The sequence below is a fragment of the Mesoplodon mirus genome (genome assembly GCF_964341445.2).
Source record: "Mesoplodon mirus genome assembly, chromosome: 2".
In the NCBI taxonomy this organism is placed as follows: Eukaryota; Metazoa; Chordata; class Mammalia; order Artiodactyla; family Ziphiidae; genus Mesoplodon; species Mesoplodon mirus.
This window is the reverse complement of record NC_138977.1, coordinates 36,581,240-36,609,152: the sequence shown is the minus strand read 5'-3', so window position 1 is coordinate 36,609,152 and position 27,913 is coordinate 36,581,240. Positions and strand designations below refer to the sequence as shown.

Here is a 27,913-nt window from a genome sequence, read left to right as displayed (position 1 = left end):
TATGGGTGTGAAAGAATGACTAATTTTTACATCCCAATTTTATTTAAAGTCATAAATTATATATTATTTGAGATAATGTTGTACTACCATAATATTAGATAGAAGATGCAGAATATAGCAATGTATTAGTTGCAAAAGTTTATTAGGAAGTAAGCAGAGTTATTTCAAAGAGGGAAGAAGGATTAAGAATATCTATCTGGACTAGATGGATATAATAATCCACAACCTCCAATTTTTGTTCACCTTACTTTGATTATTCCCAATTTTCATTTGTTCAAGTTTAGAAAAGATATGATAGTTAATCTGAGGATGTTTTCTTCATTTCTTCAAATATATTTTTGGCAAATCATTCTCTGTTCCTTAATAACCTGGCTTCTTGGAAAGGTTATATGTACATCCTTTTCTTTCTAACTGAAATTTCTCATGTCCTCAGAGGGAAAGGCAAGAGGCAGTGTTTTAGCAATCTGTCAGTTTTAATTGGAGATAATATGCTTGAGGTCCAGAAGTTTCAAATGAATATGGTATGCCTATTTTTAACATTTCCCAGGTCCAGAGAACTTTGGCCAGAACTCAAAATGAAGGAATATCACAGACATTGCTCAAAAAAGGTGCTACCATTTGAAGTAGAATGGAAAACATAAGGTAGAAAAATATATTTAAAAGAAGCAGGATTAAAGAAAGAACTGGTATTATATGAAAACTATACTGGTATTATATGAGACTTCAGTAATCAAGAAAACAGCATGCCTTGGTTGGGTTGTGGGGTGGATGGAAGGAGTCAGGAACTAGATAGTCCTTTAAAAAAACAAAAAACAAAAAAAACTTCTAAGGAAGCATCATAAAACTGCTTTACTATAAGTTATTATTAAAAAAAACCAAAATCTTAATGAAATATAAAGTCACTGATGCCTCTTATATGATCATTGGACTATGTAAATAAAATAATGGACCTGGCATATTTATTGTTCTCTGGCTTGAAATTCATCATGGGCCCAAGAATTATTAGTGATACTATATATTTTGTCAGCATATATGCTATGAAATAGGTTTTAATCATAAAACCATAATGAAAATTGAGTGTATAATAGTGTATGTTTATATAATTAAGAAACTCTTTACACAAGAAAAACAAACACTTTATAAATGTTCCTTTGGATATTAAAAAAGCTAGCAAACTAATAAATCGAAAAGTAAATATGTATGTATGTAAGTTGCCAACACTTTTAGTCATCAAGAAACTACCTTGTGATACCATCTGGATCGTATCAATAGTCAAGAACCCCACACAATGTTTCTCAAAATGCAAAATGTTTAATACAATTTTAACAGAGGAAAATAGCTAAAACTTCGGTCGTCAATGATAATTTCATAAGATTCGCCCCATTTTTCAAGGTGTTTTACTACTTTTACTTAGGGTCAAGATTTTTTAAAAGGAGCATTAAAAAGTTCTGTTCAGAGAGAGGAATAATGTTGATTATGATGATAGAGTATTATAACATCATTTTTCAGCCTCAGAGAAATTCAACAGAAATTACTCTGAATAATTCTAAGTGAATTATTCACTTTGATTTTTTAAGTCTGAAGAATCTTGGAAGTAGTCAAGGTATAAATTAGCATATACTAAAATTTGATATTACTTCCAGTAAATGCTGGAATCATTTCAATATGTTAAAATATTTGTATGATTCTTCTCCCTATAAATAAGCTCCATCAGCCCCCAAACTTGTGTCTGATCATCATGGCCTAGTGAAGTTCCTTCAATGCTCTGATCCCTTTATTATTGGTAGTAAGCTCTAATCACAAAACGATAATAACTTCATATAAAAATTAATGAAACAATTCCACTCAAAAACATATAGTACATGTAATCCATTGTTTAATAGGGATTTCTATGGTTTAGTTTAATTTTTAAATATAGTCATCACTAAGACATTAAATTATAATTTTAATTGTAGGCAAAATGAATTCCAATGCATTTCATCTGAAAGTTATTTACCCATATTTAAGTAAAATTAACTTAAGCAAGATATTTTCCACTATAATGACTTTATGTAACTTCCCCACTGACTCATAGGCCAGCAATATATGGCACTAGGCTATCGGATACCAGTATTTTATATAATCATCACAGGAGATAAATGAATACAGAATACAAACCCTTATCACGATCTACATTTTGTGTATTGGGGTTTATTTAATTTCTAGGACCATATTTATCAAGGATATATATTTTATGTATTGATATTTGCACAATTTACTTACAGTTCTAAACATTTTTCTAAAAAATAAACTAGGATAAAAGGAAAAACTGACCTCCAAGAGAACAATTTCTGGAAGAATGTAGAATTATCAATATGGTGCTATTATCTTTGCTTGTTTATCTGAAGGGTATTTTGGGTTCAAAACTGTTTTAATTTTTCTTAATTTTATTGGCTTTTAAATTTAATACTGCTAAAATAAGAGAAAAAGAACCCTGATAAATGCCTGAATAGCTAAATTAGATCTCAGAGAACCATGCTACATGGGAATCAAGTGACTGTAACAACAATGTCACACGGGAATGAGATATTTTGTAACATTTTGTCTTTGGGAATTGATTGAGAAGTACTGGGTTTCTTCAATCTGAAATGTACTGTACCCCAAAGATAAAAGCACACACACACGCACACACACACACAAATTCCTACTTTTGTATGAAATCAATACATATGAATGTGAATTACAATATTGTCCAAACCAACTACATGATTTGTATGAAATTGATCCTCAAAATAAATTCAATAACTAATTTAAAGTAAAATGAAATATTATCATTTAACTATATAATCAAAATAAAAATTGAGATATTTTACATGTTTTCTTTTTATATCTTCAAAACCCAGTAGGCATTTTGCACATCTAACACCTCTGAATTCAGACTAACCATATTTCAAGAGCTAATGTGGCTAGTGGCTACCTATTGGATAGTATAGTTGTAGAAAATGTCATTACTATTATATTACTATTGGAATTTAGAGAATATCTTATTAATATACAGTAGAATAAATAAATGCCTACATTAAATGCATGGTCATTGTGGCATCAACTTTTTATTGTCAGATTTTTTTTATCATTGGCCTTTTCTTCTATTCCTACTAAATAATAATAATAATCTTTCTTACATTATAAGAGTTCTTAATAGAGCTTTCTTATTAATCAAATACAATACTTAACAGTTATGGATCACATGTTTACTGCCAATTTCTAAAACACTTCCAATAAAAAATTTCCAAAATATATTGAACTCACTCTTGCATTATTGTTGTTAAAGTTCTCAGTTGTTGTACTTAGATTTGCACAATTGTTTGTTAACAGGCTATTTCTGTATTTATAAAAATATATTTTCTATTAATATGTAAACTTTCTTATTGATATATTACAAACACATATATGTGCCTTCGTTAAAGAGTGAACTTTTGATCCTTTCAGAAATATACCAGCTCTTTTAACAATTTCAAATCAGAGATACCTGTTCAAGAAATTTCTGATGGAATCTAGTAGAAGACTAAGTGGTAGAACACAAATCAACACTGCTTTTTTTTTTTTAATTGACTATACTCCTCACATTGTATATTTCATTTCTTTAATTCTAAATTTCATTGGAAAAGCATGTCTAAGTCACATCTCCAAGTCAGATGAGGAAAGCCTATTTTAAACCCACCTGACCCCCAGCAATTTGAATAATAATTATGATCTTTAAATGTGGAAGTTCTTGTTTGAAGGAAGATGTGCTATATTAAATTATTTAAGACTGGATATAGTGTCAAGGGTAATTCAAATTAATAAAGGCGTGGACAGAAGCTTAAGATGTCAGCAAGTAGAGAAATAATTATGCCTAAATTTGTTGCAGCATAAAATGGTTTTAGAAGGGAGATGGATAATATTTGCAAATAGTTACTGCTATTTTGAGTTACAGATAAGAACATTTAAGAAGAAAAAAACCCATTGAAAATTTAATTAAAACAAACCATTGAGGTACGTAGTCTTCAGTACTGGTCAGATTAGAGAAATAATCACTTTTTTTTTAGTCACAGTTATACCACTTACCCAACTTTTTGCTTCTATCTTTACTCTCCTGGCAAAATCATTATGTGTTTAAAGGGAGAGAGAACAAAACAGGTAAGGCTGCAGCAAAAAGGTACAAGGATACAGTCCCTTCCTGGAAAGAGGATTTTGTGGCGAACCATTTCTCCCATAATGCATCCCACAGACCATATATCCACTAGAATAAGAGAGAGGGAAGTGAAGAAAAGGGAGGAAAGTAAAGTTAACTAAGATAATTGATCTCTGAAGGAGGAGGAAAAAGAACAGTTTGATTAGAAGGTACAAATTTTGTCTCCCACCAAAAGTTGGCCAAAAAGGTGAGTTAAAACCAACAATATAATATCACATAAACAATATCTAGTATAAGAACTCAAATTAATTTTTTAAAGTTACTTTATGAGTGCTTTAGATTGCCCTTTAGTGCCATAAAATAGTAGCACGGAAAAGCAGCAGCTTAACCAAAACTATCTCCATGCCACGTGACAGCTAAAAGCCACCAAAGGGTTTTCGATGTCATTTGCTGGATGCAGAGAAAGTAATCTGAATAGACCCTTAGGGGCGGCTGTTTCCATTTTCTATTCTATTCAATTACACGGAATAGGGCAACTAGAGACCTCCTTTTTCTTGGTCCAAAATAAGGTGCATGCAACCAAATCCAAGAAACTAGGAAATGGCTGGAACCATGGTTTAGGCAGAAATATTGGAATCCCTGGTATTCAAGACTTAGTTTTTCCTTCAGAAGTTATTCTTGTAAATAAATACCAGTTTTTGTTTCTGTTTGAAATATTTCAAGAAAAAAGATGCATAAATAATTTGCACATGTATAAAGGAATCATGACATAAATAAAGTATTAAAGGTGTTAAAAAGTTGTTACACACATATGTTCCTCAATTGTCATACTTGTTAACAAAACAGGCTTCACCTTCTCTTACTAATCTTTACCCTCTTCCAACTTGCTTTTTAGTAAGGACGAAGGGAACTCTGGGGCAGAAACATTAGGCTAAAATGCTCCTTGGGGAAGGAAGGCAGGGTTCGGTGCACAGGGTAGCTGGGCATGCCTGTTGTCAGAGCAAGCAGGTTTTTCTGCATGATAACCTTTATCCCATATGGAGGTGAGAGCAGCACAAGGGTGCTAGGTGTGCTTTCTGCATGGATCAGGAGAAGCCAAAAAACTAAGGCAGCAACTTGCAATCCTTTCTAATGAGGGAAGAACAAGGGATGAGATCACGTGCCATCTGTACAGCAAAGGTCTGAAAATCCATAATAGCAAATTCAGAACACCCTCCCCCCAGATTCTTGTAGATTCCTGATTTCTTGAATTTTTTAATTTGTTCCCATTTTGATTTTTTAAAAATAACATATGAAGAATGTATACAACTATCTTCTTTTCCAAATAAGTTAGGTGTGGTATTGCCTTGGGAAGAGGACTAGATTTTCCTCTTCCAAGTCAAAATGGATTAGAATTCTGCCACTGACCAACAAAGTAAATTTGACCTTCCTAAGAACTTTTTCCCTTCCTCTGCACAAATGCACAAAAGTATTGGCTCTCTTCTAATCTGGAAGGGCACAAAGAAATTTTTTAAAACTTTGGTGGCCAGGGAATTTTCATAAAAGTACTCTGTAGCACCTACACATAAAAATACAATGATAATTATTTCTATAAAACTTATAGATTGCCAGGAACTAAATAGAATAGAATATCAAAATGAGTATGAAAGGTACACTGAGTGCATATATACAATTCTAATTTAAGACAAGTTTAATTCCTAAATATAGTGGATGTGTTTTTTAATACACCTCATTACTTATTGGAGATATTCTTTTCAAAATAATATATTGCAATGCTTTCTAATAAGTATTTTTATAAATGCTTCATTTTAATAAAATCAAATTGAAATACATTTTGAAGATTCTTTCTACCTTTTCTTTTAAAGTGTTAATGAGTACTAGATTTTCTTCATAAACTCAATAGCATAAAATTTAATACTTTTCTCTCTCTATGGTTTTAGAATTTATAAAAACTTACTAGGCAATTGCTACCTTAACTATTACTTATGGAACACTTTAAAGTATTAAAGAAATCCTTATCCAACTTGAACAATTTGGATTATTCTAAACTGACTGTGCATTGAGCATTTGTGAATATTCTTGCTCCAAGGATTTGTGGTATCTTTTTGTTTGTCTTTTCCTAAGACTAGAGCCATCAATTTAAGAAGTGACATAAAGCCAAATGGCTAAATGCAGTAGATAGATTTCTTCCTGTTTATACTCACTTTGAGCTGAGCTGCCACCTAAATAGTAATTTTTCTCAATATCTATAGCATGTATGTTAATCAGTATCCACTTGACTGTTTAATCAGACTCCATTTACAATTCTTTTTAGCTATGATATTTCAGTGTTCTTCTAACCAAGCTTACTTCTCAGAAACATCCTTTACATGTTTAATGAGTGATTCTTCATAGTAACATTTTTTTAAAAAACCTCTGAATATGAAAGCTGGCAGCCTTATTTTTAAAAAGTTCATATACATGAGAGAGAACATTATTATTGGCTCTCTAAAACACGTACTCATTTTCTTCACAGTTTCTTTGGCTGGTACTCAGAAGCATCCTTACCGTTCTCCTTGTAGCCCATTCCCAGAATAACCTCGGGGGCCCTGTAATAACGTGTCACCACATAAGGAGTCATCATGAAGCTTGTGCCTGCTGTCCTGGCCAGTCCAAAGTCTAGGATTTTCAATGTACAATCAGACTTGACTACAATGTTACTTGGTTTCAAGTCCTGACAATAGGAACAAGAGAAGATATTAAAAGCTAGCATCGAATGGAACATGTGATTTCCATCTACTCAATCAACATGGCAGTCTTGCAATAGCACTGATGGGTGCCTGCCTGCCATTGACTGTAGAGCCCTACGTAAAGCAAAAGAGTACTTCCCAAAAGAAATTTACAATTAGTTTTGGGATTTCTTTGTTTTAACATCCTCAGAAACTTCTTTAAACCCAGAAGAGAATTGTATCATTTTTACAATTTAGGCTCATCTTGGGAAGAGGGTTTTAGAAAAAAAAACATCATTTATTGTCATCTGTTAGGTTTCTCCTTATGGCAACATAAACCTTTTAGTTTATACTTCATTTCTAGGCCAGACAGAAGAGCAGATCAGGGCTGCTGTCTTTATGTGACCAGAAACAGTGGAAATGAACTGTCTTGTTTCAGCTGCACATATGACTCTGCCAATCAGAATTTCTGAGAAGCCTTGGAAGCTGACTCTCAATGAGCTGAAACAAAATGTTAAACAAAACCAACTACAGTGTGCTAAAGTCTCTTCCTACACATTAGTGAACTATGTGCTAAGTCTATAGTAAAATAAATGAAGTACATTATATTTAACCAAGCTCCCCTACATAAAGAAAATAATCTACAGTTGCTCTTTCTCTTCTCCACAAGCATCTTCATTATAATTCTGGACTAAGTATTCTTACCCTGTGAATAATTCCAGCAGAGTGAAGGTGCTTGATGCCACACAACATTTGGTATAGCAGGTAAGACATTCGCTCGTGGTCTAACTCCATCTGAATCACCTGACACAAGTTGGCATCCATCAGTTCCATTACTAAGTAACTGCAAGGTAAGTCCACATTGTAAGTTCCAAATCACAAGACATATGAAGTCCTTCAAAAAAGTCAGGATTCTCTCCTAAATCTATAAGTTTCTGAACTTCCCAGCTCAAATTTTGACTGAATTAAGTATATGAAAAACCTCCAAGTATTGCATGCACGTTAGCTATGGTAACTCTACCACAAAGATGTTAATAGAAATAACATTTATTAGTGTGTGGTTCCTGTCCATATATTTTGTACCTTCATCTTGTTCTCATTTTACCCTGAATTCCCTGAACTCTTTCCCGTGTATTATGATTACAAATAAGAAAAAAAATTCAGAATAGCATCTTCCATTAAATGCAAGGTATCTGTGTTAAATAAGACAACGTGCTAGGATTCACTTCCTCTCCTCTGCTTATTGTCATTATACTTCTGGAAGGTTTTTTTGCACAAAATCAAAGGCACCACAAAAATAGAAAGAAAGATTAAGGATGATTTTTTATCGTGTCCATCATTAATATTTCTCAAAGTGAATTGACTCATTCTAGAAAGTTCACAGAATAAATTAAAAATAAGTGAAAATAGGGCTTCCCTGGTGGCGCAGTGGTTGAGAGACCGCCTGCTGATGCAGGGGACCCGGGTTCGTGCCCTAGTCCGGGAAGATCCCACATGCCGCGGAGCGGCTGGGCCTGTGAGCCATGGCTGCTGAGCCTGCACGTCCGGAGCCTGTGCTCCTCAACGGGAGAGGCCACAACAGTGAGAGGCCCGCGTACCGCAAAAAAAATAAATAGATAAATAAATAAAGTAAAAATATAGAATAAATAGTAAGGCTTCCCTGATTCTGACTGAACTAAGAATATGAGGCAACAAATCACAAAGAGCCATAAGGCCAGAAAGTAGCAGAAGTGTCTTTCCAGGAAGAAGCGGCAGAAACAGAACCTTCTCTCCTGTCACTGGATCCCTTTCATTTGCCACCAGTTCTTACCTCCCTTTGATCTCTACAAGGGATTTCATTCATCTGATTTTTGTCAATATCACTTGAGTTATTTGAATGTTATGCTCCCCCTTCCTTCATGAGTTTTGTTACTTACACATCTTGGAACTCCTCCAGCGTTTTCTGGGGTGTGAAGACATTTAATAAACTAATAATCTGGAGAAGAGACAGTGGAAGGGAGAGAAGAAGGAGAGAAAGAAAAGGGGAGAAAATGAATTATTTAAAAAGCATATTTGAACAAGCACTTATTCCAACTCAAAGTCACATATTAGTGCTATGGTGGATATAGAAAAGTCAGCAAAATTTTCTAGAACTGTCTCACAGAACATTCAAAAACGTATTCAGAAAGGACATGTAATCTGTCTTCAGGTTAAAATGCAATTAAAAAGCTCAAATTCTTAGGCAGAGAAAATAGTCATAGAAGATATATGACTGTGATATTGCTTTAGAGTGTGATTCTCCTTAGTAAATATAGGGTTGTAATGTAACTAAACAAAAAAGAGGAAAAGCCATGTAAGAAAAGTAAGGCAGCAGTGAAATAACCAGCAAGACTTAGCAAGGCTATGTCTTCCTCTAAATGAAAAGGTGGTGTTTAAGTCAAGGAGATGTTCTACGTTAAGGAGGTATTATAAGTCAAGAGTTTTTTGTGTTGTTACTTTAGTTTTTTTGCTTCTATTTCACACTCAAATATTATTTAAACTAATGCTCCAATGGTATGTGTGGGGAAAGGTATATCTTGGATGATATCAATGATGAATTTAATGACAAATGTATTTTAAGTTATAAAAATGATTTTTTAAATTTTTTGTTTCCTGCTTTAGTTATTTTATATATTAGGTAGTAAAGAAGTTTACCTTCTAGCATAAGTAAATGTTAAAAGGAAAAAAACCTTTGTTTTATGCAAATAGATTACATACATAAATAACTCAAAATTGTCTTTCAGCTAAATATTCTGTATTAAAGTGCCAGTGAGAAATAAAAATAAAAAATATAGATAACAGACCTCTACTCATAGGATGGATGCAACCATTTCACAAAAACAAATTTAAGATTTGCACATCTTTAAAACATGAAGTAATGAATTTCAATAAAGTTCATAAGTGGTATAGAAACACGAAGTAATAAACAAAACAAAATGATTTTCAACATCGGAGAAATGCAGTCAATCTAAGGAATGCTTTAAGCCTTCAGTAGTTTTCAATTATTGAGGAATTACTGAGAAAAAAAATCACAACACCCATCCAATACTTTCATATATATATATATATATATATATATATATATATATATATATATATATATATATATATATATATACAGGGTAATCATTATAACATATCAAAAAATGCAAGATTATCTCTTCTGAAGCAACCTTGCAGCATGGAATATGCATATGGAAATAAAACTGTTTCAAAATATTTTTTAAAAATATTTATTTACTTATTTGGCTGTGCCAGGTCTTAGTTGCAGCACGTGGGATCTAGTTCCCTGACGAGGGATCAAACCCAGGCTCCCTACTCGGGGAGCATGGAGCCTTAACCACTGGACAACCAGGGAATTCCCTCAAAATATTTTTAAAACTTGTGATTAAAGTGCTTTGCTATTCTGTATACTTAGTTATGGTGTGTATTGAAAAATGTCTACAGCTCTCGTTGGAACTGTGAGCCTGTGTTTATAGTACTTAATCTTAGAAAGTAATTCATTTTGATATTTGTTCAAACAAAAACATCAGAGACTGTGTGTGGGACACACACACACAACACGTACAAACAACCGTTAAAGATGAAAAAATGCTAATCCATATTATCTGGTGAATAAATAATCTAGGTAATCTAAATTAATCTAAAAATAGCATTACAATGTTAAATAAATCAAGGTTTATTATTTTAAAAGGTAAATTCCCCACTATATATTCTTGTATTCCCCTTTTCTATGCTCTTGTTTTAACACCTTCATTGTCTTTGATTTTCCTCTGAGTATTCCTCCTCTGTTCTTTCTTTGATCCCTTATAAATCCTAAGTCCTATTAATAACCAATTAAAAATCTTATCTTTAGAAACAGACCATCACAGGTATTTCCATTTAGTTCAAACGTTTTCAGGCAGGAATCTGATGCAGTTCCTTTTTTTATTCCAACACATTAAAATGCACAGATGTGAATCAACGTCTGTCATGGCCCCACAATCATACCAGCTATCACTTCTTAGAATTGTGTTCATTTTCTAAATGGATTGTCTTCTTTATTATTGAAAACTTAATTGGGGTTGCTTCACTATTTTACATTATTTTCCTCAGCATTTCCAGCGTTCTTCATTCTGACTGCTTGTAGTTAGTATTACAAGCAATAATGTGGAATTTGCATTTGGTTGTCAGTGAACTTCCTTTCTGTTAACAAGTTCCAGAAATTTATTTCCCTAGATTTATATACATACATGCATACAAATATATGTTCATACACAAACATATGCACATACACACATAGCAGGTAGGATGTCATTTACAAATTATTATTTCAATTTGGAAATCCTTTTTAGGTAACATAAATGTGAACCCCCATATCCCAGTCAAGAATGGGGAGTAGGATTCCCTCAAATTGGCAAAGTAAGTGGGAATTTTTCCACAATGTATTTATTGCATTATAGGGACTGGAGGGAGGATTAGGGAAATATAAATATTCAATATATGAAAACAAAAAACTATTGAAACTTCCCATGCAGTTGTTTCATTGCTTGTGTCCATCCATCTTCCATTGCCTATGGTACTTCTCATCCTCTTTGCTATCATAAAAATAGATTGCATTGCTCATGTGGTTAATCTTGTTCCTGCCTTTATTTCACATACTGAAAGAACAAATTGCTTTAGCAGGTGATCTTTCTTAGGAATCATCATTTCTAACATTTCTATATTCCTTTCTAGAAGTATCATGTTCCTTGCCTGGCCAAATCAGACATGGGTACATTCTTCATAAAATTTCTCTTTCTGAGTGAGGCCTTTCCTGCTAAACCTATTTAAAAGAGTAACCCTACCCACTCTGCACTGACCAGTATTTTTTATCTTTCTTCTTGGTTTTGTTTTCCTTGGTAGCACTTATTACTATCTGACATTCTAAACATTGACCTACCTATTTTGTAGACTGCCTTTCTCTTCCCAGTAGAACATGAGCATCGCATGGGCAGGGATTTGTCTCTCTTGTCTTCACTGCTGTATGTTTAGCATCTAGAGCATCTAGATCTATACCTGGAACACTGTATTAATTTAACTGTCAAATGACTGAACTAAAAAGTCATTGGAGTAGAGTAATCGGGGGAAAAAGAAACACTGTCATTGGGCCTAAATCCACATATTTGTATTTTAAATATCTTTAAACTAAACACTCATACATTTGCTTCTACTTAGTACCTTATGACAAATTCAGCTGTTTATAAAACTACACTGATAATTTCATGTATTCTGTGATTTTCATACTCAAGAAAAACTTTATAAGGAGTTATTATTATAGTTTTATAATAATTTATTTTTATTATATGTTTATATGTAATAAATTATATATAAAATATTTATTAGAATTTATTTATTAATTGTCTTTATTAAAATAAGAATTATCTCCCATTTATCCTTACTAAGAAGAACAGGAGCACAGAAAGAATTCTAGAGGCCTTTGCCGGTGTTTGAAGAAGATTATACTCTGAAGTGAAGAAAGCCCTGTAATGGTGTTCCCTACTTAGTTCCAATGTGAAATGTTCTTGACAAGCCTGTTCTGAAGTACACTACAGATAGGTCCCTGCATGTTTGCCCAACCCTACAAAAAGCAAGATGCCAAAGCACAGTGTGTACACTGAACAGTTGGAGGACACTGCCAGACTATAGCTAAAAGTAAAAGGAGATAAAAATCTTCACCTGTTAATAATTAAATTTAAATTTTTTATAAAGAAACATAGCATATTGTTCTTTAAGATATTTTTGGTTTGGTTTTGGTTTGTTTGGGTGGGTTTTTTTTAAATTTATTTTGGAAGTGCATGAAGTTCTCTGGTTAATTTGGAGCAAGATAACCAAATACGGTTAATTTCTTAACAGGGAAATATCTATCAGATTCATCCCCTCCATGCCATATGATTTTCAGATGATTTTTAAGAAGAAAGCTACCATGAGCACAATGAAAGCAAATGTAGCATATGGGCAGGATAAACAATCTTAAGGGGCAAAAATTGCAAAGTAAAGAAAGCTTTTCCTACTCAAGTTGGCATACTGATCTTTTTTTCCCAATCTCACCACCTCCTACCACAGAGCTTTAAAATAAGCACTCACGTTTTTATGGTTCACACACTTCATGAGGACCAGCTCCCGGTAAGCTCTCTTGGCATGCGTTTGGTTCTGAAAGGGTCTGCTGAGCTTCTTAATGGCCACATTTCTGTCAAGAACAGCATCATACGCAGCACTGCAGAGACCCAAGACCAATCCAGAATTAAGAACAAAGGAGCCCTTAGAATTCCCGCCTACCAAACTAAAGATACAGATAAGGAAAATACTAGTTTGGAATCCTACTCAAATACCTGCTTCTCAAGCCACATGTCAATCAGGCTGTAAATGAAGACGTAAGAGTGACTAGTATAGAAACATTCTACTTGCTAGGAAAAGAAAAAGAGTATCTTGCCCAGAAAACAGCATGTAATTGCATCAGTGAGTCGGGGACAAAAGAAAGAAAAGTGCTCAACTTTCCCACTGGCCATGCGACTGTGGCAAGTCATTTAATCTCTCTGGGCTTGAATTTCTCATTCACTAATATGTGATATTTAGCTGTAAAACTTTATTGTTCTTTGATCGTTTTCAGTGGACATTCATTCTTTCCCCACTCACAGGACCAGTTTTTTTTTTGTTGTTGTTGTTGTTTTTTTGCGGTACGTGGGCTCTCACTGTTGTGGCCTCTTCCGCTGCGGAACACGGGCTCCGGATGCGCAGGCTCAGTGGCCATGGCTCACGGGCCTAGCCGCTCCGCGGCATGTGGGATCCTCCCGGACCGGGGCACGAACCCGCGTCCCCTGCATCGGCAGGCGGACTCTCAACCACTGCACCACCAGGGAAGGCCCCACAGGACCAGTTTTTAAGGTGTGACATTAATTGCCATGAATGCACAGGTGGGCTGATGCTCAAAGTGCACTCATTAACAATAACAAAGCTTGAAATAAGGAAGGCAGTCAGAGAGGGTTTCAGAAGCATAAATTATTACATTTAAATACAAAGACAGAAATGAATGCTACTAACATTTGAAGCTTTCAAGCCATTTGAGAAGAATTTACTATGCTTTATGTTTCTGCCATACTCAGAATACATGGGTTTAGGGATCAAATGAGGAAGTGAATCTCTTTTTGCTAAATATTATACCTAATGAACCCTCTCACAAAGTTTTGTCCATCTCTGCAAATTTGGGTTGTCCTGGACTTTGTCTTCGTTGCTAGGAAAGAAGGGAGCAACCAATATCCTATTGATCTATTGAATTGGAAGTGACATTAACCATTTAGAGCTCATGCCACTAAACTAAAAGATAAATAAGAGGTTTGCTGTATTGCAAATAGACTCACAAGAGAAGTTTGGACAAAGTCTTAGAGTTCATCTGGTCCATGCCTGCATTTAATACTTATTCCTCTCCAAAACACCTCCATCAAATTTTGACCAGTTTCTGCTTGAGTATCTTCAAAAACATGGACCCCTTTACATAAAGGCAGCTCATTCTGTTGTTGGAAAGCTCTTAGAGTTAGAAATGTCATCATTCTAATAAACAGAGTTGTCTCTCTGTGATTTCTACTAACTACTGTCAGCCCTGCCTTCCAGGGCAACTCAAAATAAAGTATTCCCTTTACATCATGACAAGCCCATAATGTTTGAAATCTATTAAAGGACCTTGCACAACGTCTGGCCTACTCTATAAGCACTCAGTAAGCACTCAAGAACTCTTCGCTTTTCTTATTCCCCCTCTAGGTCTTTTCTTTCTTAAGCTAAATGGTCCTACTACCATTTGTCAGAGTGCGATTTCAAGTCCTAGTACCACCTGGTCAGCTTCCTCTGAATATATTACAGTCTGTTGATGTCCTCTGAAAATGCTATTGTTACTCTAAGCATGGAGTGTCAGTGAAGACTAGGGAAAGGCTACCAACTCCTTCATTTATTCACTTGCTTCATTTATTCATTCTGTCGACACAGTTAATACAGCTAAGTCTGTCCTGGTTTCCTTGATAAATGCATCACACACTATTGATTCACACTGAACCTATGCTAATTAGAAATACTGTCTTTTTAAAAACTTGTGCTGCTATTCAACTCTGTATTTTAGCACTGGTACTTCTTTTCTTTTGTTTGTTCTGTTCTTGTTATCAATGTCAGCACAAGTAAAGAGTCAAATGGGCATACATCTTATAGGTAGTGTACAAGGGCAACAGTGAATTTGGAAATACAGGAATTAAACTTGCTTTCTGAAAGCTGAGAAATTGTGTCAGCAGGAAAGTGTTCAGAACAGTCACCTTAAAGAGGAAGACTAAATTTTAAGCCAAAACAACTTAGGTGAAGTCATTAAAATATCTAAAGAAAGAATAGCAATTAGTCATGTGGGCCTAGGAAGGAGTCAGAGAGGTAAATTCTTGTACTGCCTGGTGAAATAAGAAAGTGTGCTCTCAGGTAGGTCCAGGGATCCAGTCAGCCAGGTGGACATCCCTACTGTGACTGTCAGAGGCTACAGCCAGTTAGCAATCTGTTCTGTGTCTCTTTAGTCTGATTCTATCCTCTGCAGTCAAAATTCTACTCATGAGGCTCTCCTTCAGAATGCTGCATATAAGAATTATGCCCATATTTGGTTAGCTTGACTACTGCATGTCTCGTAATTTAATAAATCGGAATCTGGTTTCGTGTGTGAGCTTTCAGTGAGGCTTGTCGATGTGAGTTTGAGTCCCTGAGATACTGAACAGATCCTGGAGACAGTAGGCCCATGTGGGATGACTGGGAAAATGCTGCCCTCTGGGGATCTTGGCAGGTTCTGGCCAGTCTCTCCTAGAAATTTTGTGATGTTCTCTCTCCCTCTGGTACCTCTTTCTTAAAGAAATTCTAGGCCTGAATCTCAACACTACTGCTTACTAGATGTGAAGCTATGAGCAAGCCACTTACACTTTCTGGAATCAGTTTCCACATGCTTAAAAATGGAGGTAATAACAACCTGACCAGATTGTTATAAGAAGTAAATGAGGTAGTAATGTATCTACAGCCCCTTGCCTAGAGTGTGCACTCAATAAATAATGACTATTACTATTTTTAAAGTCAATGTCCTTGCTGGAGTCATTGTGTAATGCAGGGCAGGATAAGCTATATATATAATTTTTTGATATTTATCTGCTATAATTGGACATGTATCTACTAATCAGCAGTTTTAAATCTTTCTACTAATTACAGATCCATTCAACTATACCACTGTCCTGAGCATATTTCACAAGTTTATCCTATGTTATAAAAGTCTGGGACAAAAGCCTTGTTAAAATCCAGACACATAGAGCCACACAGTTCTATTACCTACCACTTTAATAAGCTACTTGGTGTGATTTGTTTTTAATGAAACCCCTATTCCCAGTCATCACTACGTTCTTTCTTAATGACTCTCAGGGTATCTTTTCTAACTAATACTAGGACCAATATCAAGTTCAGTAGGTGTCTCTTATAACCTCCTTCTTCCTTCTAAAGAAATAACGTTCACCTATCTACAGTTGTATGGAATATGGTGGTTTGGCCCATTGAACTTCCATTTACTCCCTTGTATCACGCCTTCCTGTACTGAAGAGACTTGAGAGACACACATACAATTCCTAGATGCTTTTTCAGCTAGTACTCTGGATTCCAATATGGTCCTGACAAGCAGATGCAACCGTGGGAGATTTGCAAGGCAAAAGTGAGGGTGGTCATCTTCTAACATTTCTTAGTTAGCAAGCACAGTCTCAGGAAGATGTGAAATTTTCTTCTGAAGCAGTGATTCATGTCATTTTCCAGAATCCTGGGAGAGAAGATGGTTTGAAGCAGAGGCAACAGTGGTCTCCAAAGCCCAGTCACCAGCATGATGGAGTAGTGATGACGGTAATAATGAGTGCACAGTTCCAGCTCTGTGATTTTCAAATCTTGGTTACAATCATGTATTCCAGAAGTTCACTTTTTTTAGGATACTCTCAGAGGTTGGGGCTCCCATGGTGATTCATCTCTCTCATGTCTGGGAGTCCTTCCAGGAAGCCCAGACTAGAGTTCACTTCTCCAGGCCTTCCAGTGATTTGCAAGCACCCAATTTACTGTATTAAATCTTTGCCTACTTACAATGTTTCTGCCTCCTGCCATGAACCCTGGCTGACACTAAAATCTTTCCCATTTTCTGTAATTCCTCAGTGATTACTGGCAGCAGTTTAGCAAATACATCTGCAAATTGGAATCACTGGTTGCTGCATAGTCACAAATTAATGTCTGAAAGTTTTTTGTTACTCTGAAGTCCTTCTTTCTTTGAATCTTGGACTATAGAATTTTACTTTATTTCTTTCAGTGGCTTTTCTTTTTTTTCCCTTCATGCTGGTAAAAAAAGAGATAAATCTTTATGAAGGTTTTTCAGCAACTTCTAGCAACTTTCCAGCAATTCTGCTGAAAATTTTCTAGCAGTTTCTTAATATACTCACTTCCATGTCTACCAGGTTTATTCATGAAAGAAAGATACAGCCTTCTTTTGTTATGCTCCTGTCATTTAATCCAGTTTTATGATGCAATAAAGCTATGTTTACCTCCTTGAATGTATTTATATAAACACACACACACACATCCCTGTAGGCAAGTCTTACTCTCAACATAAAATCAGTTGTTTTGATTTTTTTTTTCCTTCTGGAAATTGCAGACAACCTGTTGCAAAGTTTTCTTCTTCCTAAGTCATAATTATTTATTTGATAATTTCTCTTGTTCCCCTTCCCTATCACATTTAAAATGTTCTTGATCAATATTAACATGTTTGTGGGCAAAAAATTTAAAACTTAACTAAAAAATCCCTAGGCATTGTGAGAAGAACTTTATGTCTTAAAAAATAAAAATTAGAAAACCTTATCATTGGAGCATCTTAAACATCTTAAGCCATAGCTGGGCAAGCCAAATTCTGTCCTGGAATATATGCTGCACCCTTCACTGTTCTTTTCCCATGTTTCCATATTCTCACTTTGACCTTTACCAAAGGCCTGGACTTTAATTGAAAACTATCAAAAAATCTCTACCTCATGCCCTCAAATATCTCACTTTCATGCCCAAACATTATAGTCCCTAGACATGCTATCAAGACACTGATTCCACCACAGAGAAACATGTTGGCCAACCCGCAAAATCACCTCTGCCTCAAGGCTTTTGCATTGTTCCTTCTGCCAGGAATGCTCTTCCCACGTCCTCACTTGCCTGACTCCATCTTGTAATTCAGGTTTCAGCCTAAATATCATCTCCTCAGTAGAGGCCTTCCCTAATCCCCATATCAAAAGTCAACAGCTGATTTTTTGGACTAATTTGTCATTGAATTGCTTGGCTATATCAATTTGGTTATATTTTGTTAGAGATACTTTTGATTACAAGTAATAGAATTATGACTAATAGTGGCTTAACTATTAAAGATCTTCATTATATCATACAATGGAAAGTCTAGAAGTAGGCATATCCCAGTTTCAGGAATACGTTATAACTCTCATGGGTCCTAGGCACTTTTGGCTTCCGATTTTCTGCAAATTGTTTCTAAGCATGTTGAAAAAAAACAGCCAATAAAAGAAATCCATTAGTGCATCAAAGAGAAGTGTAGGTGCTGTGATGCACTGCTAAGATTCCCCTTCAGGAATAAAGGACTTTTTATCCCATCTGCTGGGAATGCTGCTGGCACACAGCCTCTCAGCTCTTAGTCCCCTATGGTTATAACCTTAGCTGAAAAGAGCTGCCTAACTGAAGTTACACTCTCTTCTTGGGCAGCCTTCAATCAGCGACTAAGAAATCTGGGATTGTGAAAGTCTGGCCACCTCACCCCAACTCAGGACAGCTAGGAAGGCTCATTCTCTCTTCAAAACTCCCAAAAGGGCCAGCTGAGCCATCCACTGAGATTTCATTGCAGCTGAACTTCTGACTTTGCTTCCTTTCCACAGCTGTAAACCCCCAAACACTCCCTAATAAATCTGCATACGATACCATCTCCAAGTGTATTTTCTGGGGAATGCAATATTTGACAAGCAGTAACTCATGACCAAATACAGCAATAAGCTGTGGAGTCCACCTGAATCTTTTTCTAAGCAAAAGGCAGGGTCCCATTGTGGATGAAGGTGGCTGGGCTCAGAGCTCAACACCAAGAAAGCCATTTCACCTATGCAACAAACTAAGCTAGATGACCAAGCCTAGTTATATAGATTCTAATCAACACCACTTCGCACTTTATGGACAACAGAGTTGAAGCAGGGGTAGCAAGGGGCTCGGAAGCAAAGCCCTGAAAGATAGCACCAAAAGCAGCAGCTCTTCCAAATACTAGAAATTGAATTAGCACTTTACAGCCCTTCAGCAAACTAGTGACGGGGGAGATCACACAAAGGTTTACCGCGTGGATAATGAATGTGGGACTAGCTAAACAAACTCATCACCACAGAAAATAGATGAAAGTAAAGAAGACAGTTACCCTAAGCATAAGGCAACCATATTCTTGGAAATCAGATTGATGGCATTAGTGAAGAATTGAAGTCTCCCAAAGAGGTACTTCTTCATCTCAGTGAGATGGAGTGATAGGGTGCATGCAAGTGCTGCCTCTCTTGATCTTCTTTTATCTTTGTGACAAGTTGTCTCATGGTCACCCTGCTGCCCTTAGTGACCATTCAGAGCACCACCCATGTATGACCCAGCTCATGATTTAAACTACAAAATCCACAAAGCTCCCAGGCTGCTATTTGATAGGCTAAGTAGTAAACTTGGGAAATTAGAGTTTAGCTTGATATGAAATATGTGAGGGTACAGAGGCTGGTCAGCCTGCTATAAAGCATATAGTGAGGATATAGAGAGTAGTCAGAATATTCTTGCTACACTGATTTTGCCATTTGTGTGGCATAAATCTATAATTATTTACTTTTTAGTGTTTATTAAAGTTTTTTTAACTTTGCAATAAACCCTTTTGACAAAAATAAATAAAATTGAGACTGCATATTTAATTAAAATACTATATGCTATATAGATATAGTATATATATAGTAATATAGTGTATATATAGTATATATAGTATAGTATACTATAGTAATATGGTATATATAGTATATATATAATAGTAATAGTGTGCTATACTATTTCTCATGTTTTCTTGGGCATGACTAATGAAAACCAGAAAATAATTCTCCTAAAGGAACATCAGTATCTATTTCAAAATTAGTAATTATTTTAAGAAAACTGTTTCCAAGGATGATAATTTAACACATGCACCTACAAAAAATGCATTTAAACCATGACTTTTCATTTAGATCAAATGACTGTTCTTCTAAATTAATTTTGCTTATTTTCTGTCCCAAGGGGTTTTTTTTTTTTTTGGATATGCACAAAAAGTTAAGCAACAGCTTGTTAATGTGTTGCCTCCATTAGCAGAAAAATAATTTTGAAAGCATTTAAATTATGTCTGCTTTATATCATTTTACCAAATCATTTTACCTGCTTTATATCAAATGCTTCAAATATAAAATCAGAACTTTTCAGTAAAAGTTTGATTTTCTGTAGTATAGTAGAAACTATATTAAACTATAGTATAGTTTGATTTTCTATAGTATAGTGGTTGTGATGCAAAAATAATTCACACTGAGACCAAGCAAACTGCAATATTCTACAAATCAAAATAGAATGTGTATGTGCCAAGATTTTCAAATAGAATATATACATGGTTGGAATAATTTTATCACAAAATTTTGGAGACAAAGCTTATGCTGAATCAAAAAATAAAGATGCTTCAGCAAGGCAGTTAGCACTTCTTGGCACCCCTTATAATTCTGATTGAGGAATAACTTTTTATAAATAAGTCCTAAATTTCAGATGCTTTTTTTCCCCCAAAATCACTTAGAAATCTTTAACCATAGTATTCAGTAAGTGGAGCATCCCAATATTTCAACTGTTGAAATATTTAGGTAATCTATATAAATACATTTAAAAATTTTACTTGTATTTGTATTCTTTTAATTAATTTAATCAAATTTCAATAGCACTATTTTGACATCCACCATTGTATTTTAGTGTGCCCTTTCACTGTCAAATTTTCCCAACTTAGAGAAAAACGATATGGTCCCCTGCTACTGATGTCACTGTGCTTTACTTGTTCAAGAGGTTTTTGCACATTGTTTCCACAAGATGGAAGAGTCAGAAGCAAGGAACTGCTCTTCCAGGGTTATTGCTACTTTCTTACCTTTGGTCATTTCCTGGCAAAAAATTCAAAGTCTGATTTCTATTTAATAGTTTCATCTTATTACAATTTTCCTAATAAATCTGCATATAGGTTAGGTGAGTATCAGAACCTGGATGATGTCAGACTTAGCTATGGAGTGGAAGTTTATTGAGCACATCATCTTTGTTTGTACAAGTACAAGTAACTCTACTCTGAAATGACAACTCTCAAATTGGCCATGTAGTAAAAATGTGCTATGTCAAAAATTAATGGAGCTAAAGACAGTAAGATGTTCCTTTGGCTCAGAGGTTGGTACTGTTTCTTGACACCTGCCAAATTAATGAGATCCATTAAGTGACGCACAGGAATCTCAAATGGTTCCTGCACACAGGACATATAATTATGACAGGAATAAGCTTCATTTCCCAGCCCATGGGCCTGCTCTCTCTTCCTCCGCACCTGCCCCAGCACAGCATTTCTGGATTTATGATTGCCCTCCCTTAGTCTGACAACTGGGGAAGCACTGCTAACAATGGATGACCCCCAATGTCTCTTGCCTCTGAAAATGTGTATTAGCTATTATTTACAGTCCCTGGGCTTCTTTCCTTTGTTACTGCTATGTTCCTCTTTGTCTACTATTTATCTTTTTTTTTAAATTCACTTCCCTTACTCTGATATTTGGGCTGATATTTTTGAAATTTAATTCTATACCTGCAATAGTTTATTCGTACGATCATTATGGTATACTTATTATATATTGTATTTTATTACCTTTTTTGCTATCTTCAAAGTTGATGTGATCCTTAATGGTCAAAATCCTGAAGGATTTAGCTCTGTATCCCCTACATGTTTGTTGCATGGAATTATATTTGCCATTGCTTGATGTTTATGTCCAGAGCTTTAAATATATTAGGAAAATGGCATTATATAAGTTAAGGACAAAATTCGAATAAACGAAGCAGCATATTTTAACTTAATGCTGTGTTCCTCGAGATGCCAAGATACTATCTGGCTAAGATGTCTTTCTCAAAGCTCCTGACTCACATATACAGCTATCTACTGACCACCCCTAATTGGCTGTCTCAGAATTATCTGAAAATTAATATGTCCATAACTGAATAAACCTCTGATTTCTCTCTCAACCTGTTTCTCTCTTAAACATCATTTGCTCAGGTATAGAAGTCATCTTGATCTTCTCTTTTCATCTCCTCCCCATATCCAATTCGTGAAGGTCTGCATTTACTTCCAATGTAAATTTTCAAATTAATCCACTTTAACTCCATTTCCACTACCATAAGCTACATGTACTGCAGAGACTCTTCCTTAAATGGCCTCCTAACATTAACTCTTGCTTCTCGACAATCTGCACCTCACCATCCTCATAGAGTCTAATTATATCTAAATTGGACTATCCTTGGCACATTATTTTGTGTCTGAGGATGCTGCTCATTTTAAGCACCTATCAAGAAAATGTCTTGAAGTAACACAGCGTTAACAAAATAACTAATAGAACCTCGTAAATTGTTACAAAAATTAAGTTAGCTTAACTTAAAAAAACCTGCCACACTGCTTGATTGTAAGTTCAATGAGGGCAGAAGCCGCCTGAGTCCTGATCACCATTGTTCCCCCAGTTTTATTGAGATATAACTGACATATAACATTGTATTAGTCTAAAGTGCACAACAAAACTATATGATATATGTATATATTGCAAAATCATTACCACAACAAGTTTAGCTAACATTCATTTCATCACCTCACTTAGTTACACATTTTTCTTATAATGAGAAGTTCTTTTAGCAACTTTCAAATATACAGCACAGTATTGTTATCTATAGTCACCATGCTGTGCATCACATCCCCAGGACTTATTTATCTTATGACTGGAAGTTTATACCTTTTGACCACCTTCGCCTATCCCTCCTCCCACTCCTAGCCCCACCTCTGGCAATCACCAATCTGTTTCTGTATTTATGAATTCAATGTTTTTTTTTAGATTTCACGTATAAGTGTGATTATACAGTATTTGTCTTTCTCTGACTTATTTCATTTAACATAATGCCCTCAAGGTCCATACATGTTGACACAAATGGCAGGATTCCCTTCTTTTTTAGGGCTGAATAAAATTCCATTATATAAAATGGAATATTTTATAAAATCGATGGGCACTGAGGTTGTCTTCATGTCTTAGCTGTTGTAAATAATGCTGCAATGAGACTCACTCACCTTTGCTTACATTGAGAGTGTAGTACAGTGTCTGGCGTATGGTTGACCCTAAATAAGTATTTTTTAAATAAGTAAACTAATCAGTGATCGTAATACTCCTAATGGTAGATCAAAGTGAATTATAGGTCTAAGATTTGTACAAACATGAGTCAAATCGCATATTGTTGAAGTCATATGCTTTACCTTTAAAATTCATGTAAAATTTTTATTTTAATCCCATATATATCTATATTTGTTTTAATATAAAATTTCATTTCCCCATCAATACTTCAGTCTTCACACGAAATTTGAGTTCCAGGCACACCTGCCATATTTATCATGGGGCTTTGAGTGTCCCTGGCATGCTGCACCAGCACTCTTCCCTGCCCCGCCCTTACCCTGAGGCACAAAGCCTCCAGTTTGAAAAGTGGGAGATAACAAATAGGCTGTTTTCTTTTCACCAAAATTTTATTAGCATTTCTAGACAACAATAATATGACTGTAGCTTCATCCACCAGTAAATATTTTCCTAATAGCAAATAATTTACCAGATTCGCTTTAGGAAAGATCAGCTAGATTCATCCTCATATTGATAGCTACTGATGTGAAGCCTAGGTAAACCCAAAATGTGAAGACTTGATATAATTGCTAACTCTAAGTCAAAAAAAGATTATGCATAGGCAATTTTGATTTTATTGTAGTATTATTCAAGTAATCATAGAAACTGGGATTGGTTTTCCTCCAACAAGTTTTATGATTTGTATAGCACAGGTTGTCATTAACTTAGGCAGGAAAATCCCCGGGTTGCTAAGTTTTATGCATACAATAATCTTATAAGATAGGCATTCTTAGTAACATCATTGTTCAGGTGACAAAACTGAAGCTTATGTGACAAAGTGAGAGAGTGGCATGGACATATATACACTACCAAACGTAAAATAGATAGCTAGTGGGAAGCAGCCGCATAGCATAGGGAGATAAGCTCAGTGCTCTGTGACCACCTAGACGGGTGGGATAGGGAGGGTGGGAGGGAGACACAAGAGGGAGGGGATATGGGGATATATGTATGTGTATAACTGATTCACTTTGTTATAAAGCAGAGGCTAACACACCAATGTAGAGCAATTATACTCCAATAAAGATGTTAAAAAAAAAAACTGAAGCTTAATAATAACCAGTATTTATTATCTCCAGCAGTTTTTTCTCCGAATTCATTTGCTTCTAAAGTTCTTAATACTTTCCATATACTAATTCATTTGATCCTCACTAAAATCATATGAAATAAGTATCATTATGATCTTGTTATAGTTATTTTTACTATTCTTGCAACTTTTCCACAAGTTTAAAATTATTTCAAAATAAAAGTTTGACATCTTTATTATAAATATATAGGAGTATAGCACACACCTGAAAAATTAAAATGTAACTGATATCATATGACCGGGACAGTGTGAAATCTCCTAATTTTCCTCCAGTTTTTATTATTAGAATTGTTTACATTTTCTTTATTATTCCTATTATTAAATACAAAACTACAAATATTTGCAAGCCATTCCGCTAAGATGGCAGCTTTCTGATTCTTATTTCACAGTTAATTCTTCTTCATTCACTTATACATTCAACAAATAGTTAAATAATATTTATTTACAAAATTGAAAGAACTGATAATAGAAAAATCACTTCATGATAATAACTAAATTTTGCACTTATTGTCTGGACAGATATTAGCTATCTCGTTGTATTTTTACAGAAGATTGGCGAACTAGTAGAGCTAAGGAAAACTGAGGTGCAGAGTGGTTAAATAACTTGCTCATGAGACAATTAGTACATGAGTGATCTGGAGATAGAATGCTCTGCGGTTAAAGTTTTACTCCTTGTATTTATAAAAGAAACAAAAATTGAGCTTCCAGGAAATAGATTAAAGCATTAAAAAAAAATCACAAAATTTTTTTGTTAGATAATTTCTTTGAGAAACATGGTAAAACCAGATAAATGGCTGGTAAATTCTGCAGGTGTTAGGTGTTTTTTGTTTGTTTTAAACTAACATGATGATTGTTCAGCAAAGGTTTAGTCTATATAGTATCTTTCTCACAAAAACTGTCTCCCTAAGAATTTTAAACAGTGATAGAAAATTGGCATTTTGAGACTATACATTGGAATTTCTTTGCACAACTATCTAAAAAGAACCACACCTATCAAATACAAGTATTGATTTTACTCCTAAATGCATGCCTGCCTTTTGTGCTCTCCACCTTCTCCCTGTTGGTTGGTATCATTAACAACCTGTTTACTGACCCCCAAATGAGTTTCCTGACAAGCTGGTATTAACAGCCCTTCCACTGCATCCTGCTTTTGTGGTTTTATGTGTGCTCAATTTAGGAACCCAAGGCACCCAACACTCATAAGCACCAAAATGGAAAAGAGATTTATTTATGTACTCTTCTGTGATTCAGTCTGAGTTTAGAGAAAGGTCAGAATGCACAAGACTCAATAACAAAAATTCAATAACAAAACAAAATAACAATAATAACAAAAATTCTCTTCTCACAAAGGTTCTTTCTGTGTCACTGGTAAAGATTTAAGCATTGTGTATGTATGTATGCATGTGTGCATATGTGTGTATGCACAAATGCACACATGCATATGTATTTTTATTAATCATCTATTCTGGGGCACCATAATTAATATATAGATGAAACCATGTGAACACAAATTCTATGTCCTCTAGGATAAAAAAATATTCCCTCTCTTTGTCCTTTGGCTAAACACTATAAGGAAATGGGATTCCATTGTAACATTTCTTTTTAATTTGAACTAATACTCAGTTCTGAAAATCAAGTTCATTTAAGACTGTTTCATGGCTATCTCTTTTTTCACTAAACAAAAACTCACTGGTCTTTTATCATGTCTCTATTTTTACTTACTGAATATATTTATTTGGATAAAGTAAAAGACTTCATAGAAGAAGGTTAAATTTTACTAGATCATGTCACATAATTAAGCAAAAACTTGCTAACATGTATTGTGATATATACAAAAAGGAACAAGTTTAGTTTCTTGTACTCAAAGACCTGTGACATACTGGAGGACTACCTAATACAGGAATAAAATATGAACTGAAAATATTAGCTCAAAAAAGAGAAAGGGAATACTAGACACTAATGGAAAAGTCTAGTTTTAAGGAAATATTGAGGAATGCAAAGAGGATAATTGCTAGAGGTGATAAAATAGTGTGGGATATAGTTGCAAGTGTAGGGATCAGTTTATACAGGATAAAACACTGCACAACATCAGCCAGAAAAGTAGTCTAAATGGGTTCAGATGCCAGTACATAGGTAGAGATGGTGGTGGTGAAGAATTTGTTCATTTCTGTTGGCTTTTAGTTTTGTAGTGAAATGGGAAGCAAGATCATCAGCTGAGAGAAAGGATGGGGGAAAGGCTTTTAGAGTTTTGAGGGCAGAGTGAAGGGATAAAATTGTCACCAAGGATAGTAGAAATGTAAGGGACTAGAGTTTCTGGGCAGTAATAAAGGCCCACTTAGTCTTTTGGTCTTGAATTTAGGAGCACACAGTCAACATGACTAAGTGTTTTTCTCCAGCCACGTTCATCTGTCTTAGAGGAGAGGAGTTAGATTTAACCAGCATTTGAGTTTTGCCAGGCAGAAAGAGAGGAGAAGATAGCTGAGAGTTTATGTATGGGATAGATTATAATAAGAGACACAATATCTAGGCTGTGTAAGGAGGAAAATGAGTACATGAGGGTGGTCAAGAACAGAGAAATGATAGAAGATTGTAGATTGTAGGTCCTTGTGGAAATGGAAAGAGGGTGCTAGTATCAAATGTATCACTCATTCTAGAAACAAAAAATTCAGTTGAGGTAGTTAATTTAGCTTCATTATGATCATTGGAAACATATATAAACTAGATCTTGTGGGTAGTTTTGCTTGTTTTGTTTTTATTATCTAGCTAACAGGCATACAGAAAGTTTAAAAGTCAAGGAGAAATATAGAAAAAAATAAACATGGAGAATTATCACTGCAGAATGTGGCATTGAATTTGAGAATTTAATAAAACCCAAATTGTATGTCAAAACTAATATATCAGTTTTGAAAAGGACAGTTAGGGAAATACGTACTTAGCTAGGGACTTAGCATCTGTACTAATTGTTGTATTTTTAAAACAGGAACTATAATTTCCCCCCAGTTTATGTCATAAACTATAGCTGTATTGCGGTTTCAAGGTAGAAATGAGAAAGGAAAAAAAATAAAAAAGAGGTCCCACGAGTTTATGATCAGATTACTGGCAGCATGTTGTGCCAGAAATGCAATGAGTCAATTGTTTCAGCGTAAACCCTGTTTATAAGTCAGTAACTGCTGTAAAATGTTAATGTTAAAAAATGTTCTGTTTGCCACAAAATATTTTTAAATCGTGTTATTTATGAGACAATGCAAATAGCATTTTACATGAATGCTGACATTGACTATCAAAATACCATATTTAAATTGTAAAATAAGAATTTGAAATACTGACTTGGAAAACACAGTCAACAATATTTAATAAGAGTAGTGAAATAAACTGAAGTGTACCAGATTAGAAAGGGGTTACCAAATATGAA

At 34.8% G+C, this 27,913-nt stretch overlaps 1 protein-coding gene across 4 annotated transcripts in view; it reads right to left on the bottom strand.

Annotated features, from left to right (window-relative positions):
* MAPK10 (mitogen-activated protein kinase 10) overlaps positions 1-27,913 on the bottom strand; it is a gene marked incomplete at both ends in the record, with an annotated part of 162,255 nt that overhangs the window by 73,321 nt on the left and 61,021 nt on the right. For 3 of the 4 annotated variants that reach the window (XM_082607773.1, XM_082607774.1, XM_082607775.1), the window contains 4 exons: positions 6,701-6,866; positions 7,567-7,705; positions 8,778-8,836; positions 12,985-13,114. In XM_082607773.1, the coding sequence (XP_082463899.1) occupies positions 6,701-6,866; positions 7,567-7,705; positions 8,778-8,836; positions 12,985-13,114 (494 nt within the window). Of the gene's footprint in view, positions 1-4,189; positions 4,262-6,700; positions 6,867-7,566; positions 7,706-8,777; positions 8,837-12,984; positions 13,115-27,913 lie in introns of all 4 variants that reach the window. The other variant, XM_082607772.1, reaches the window with a different exon arrangement.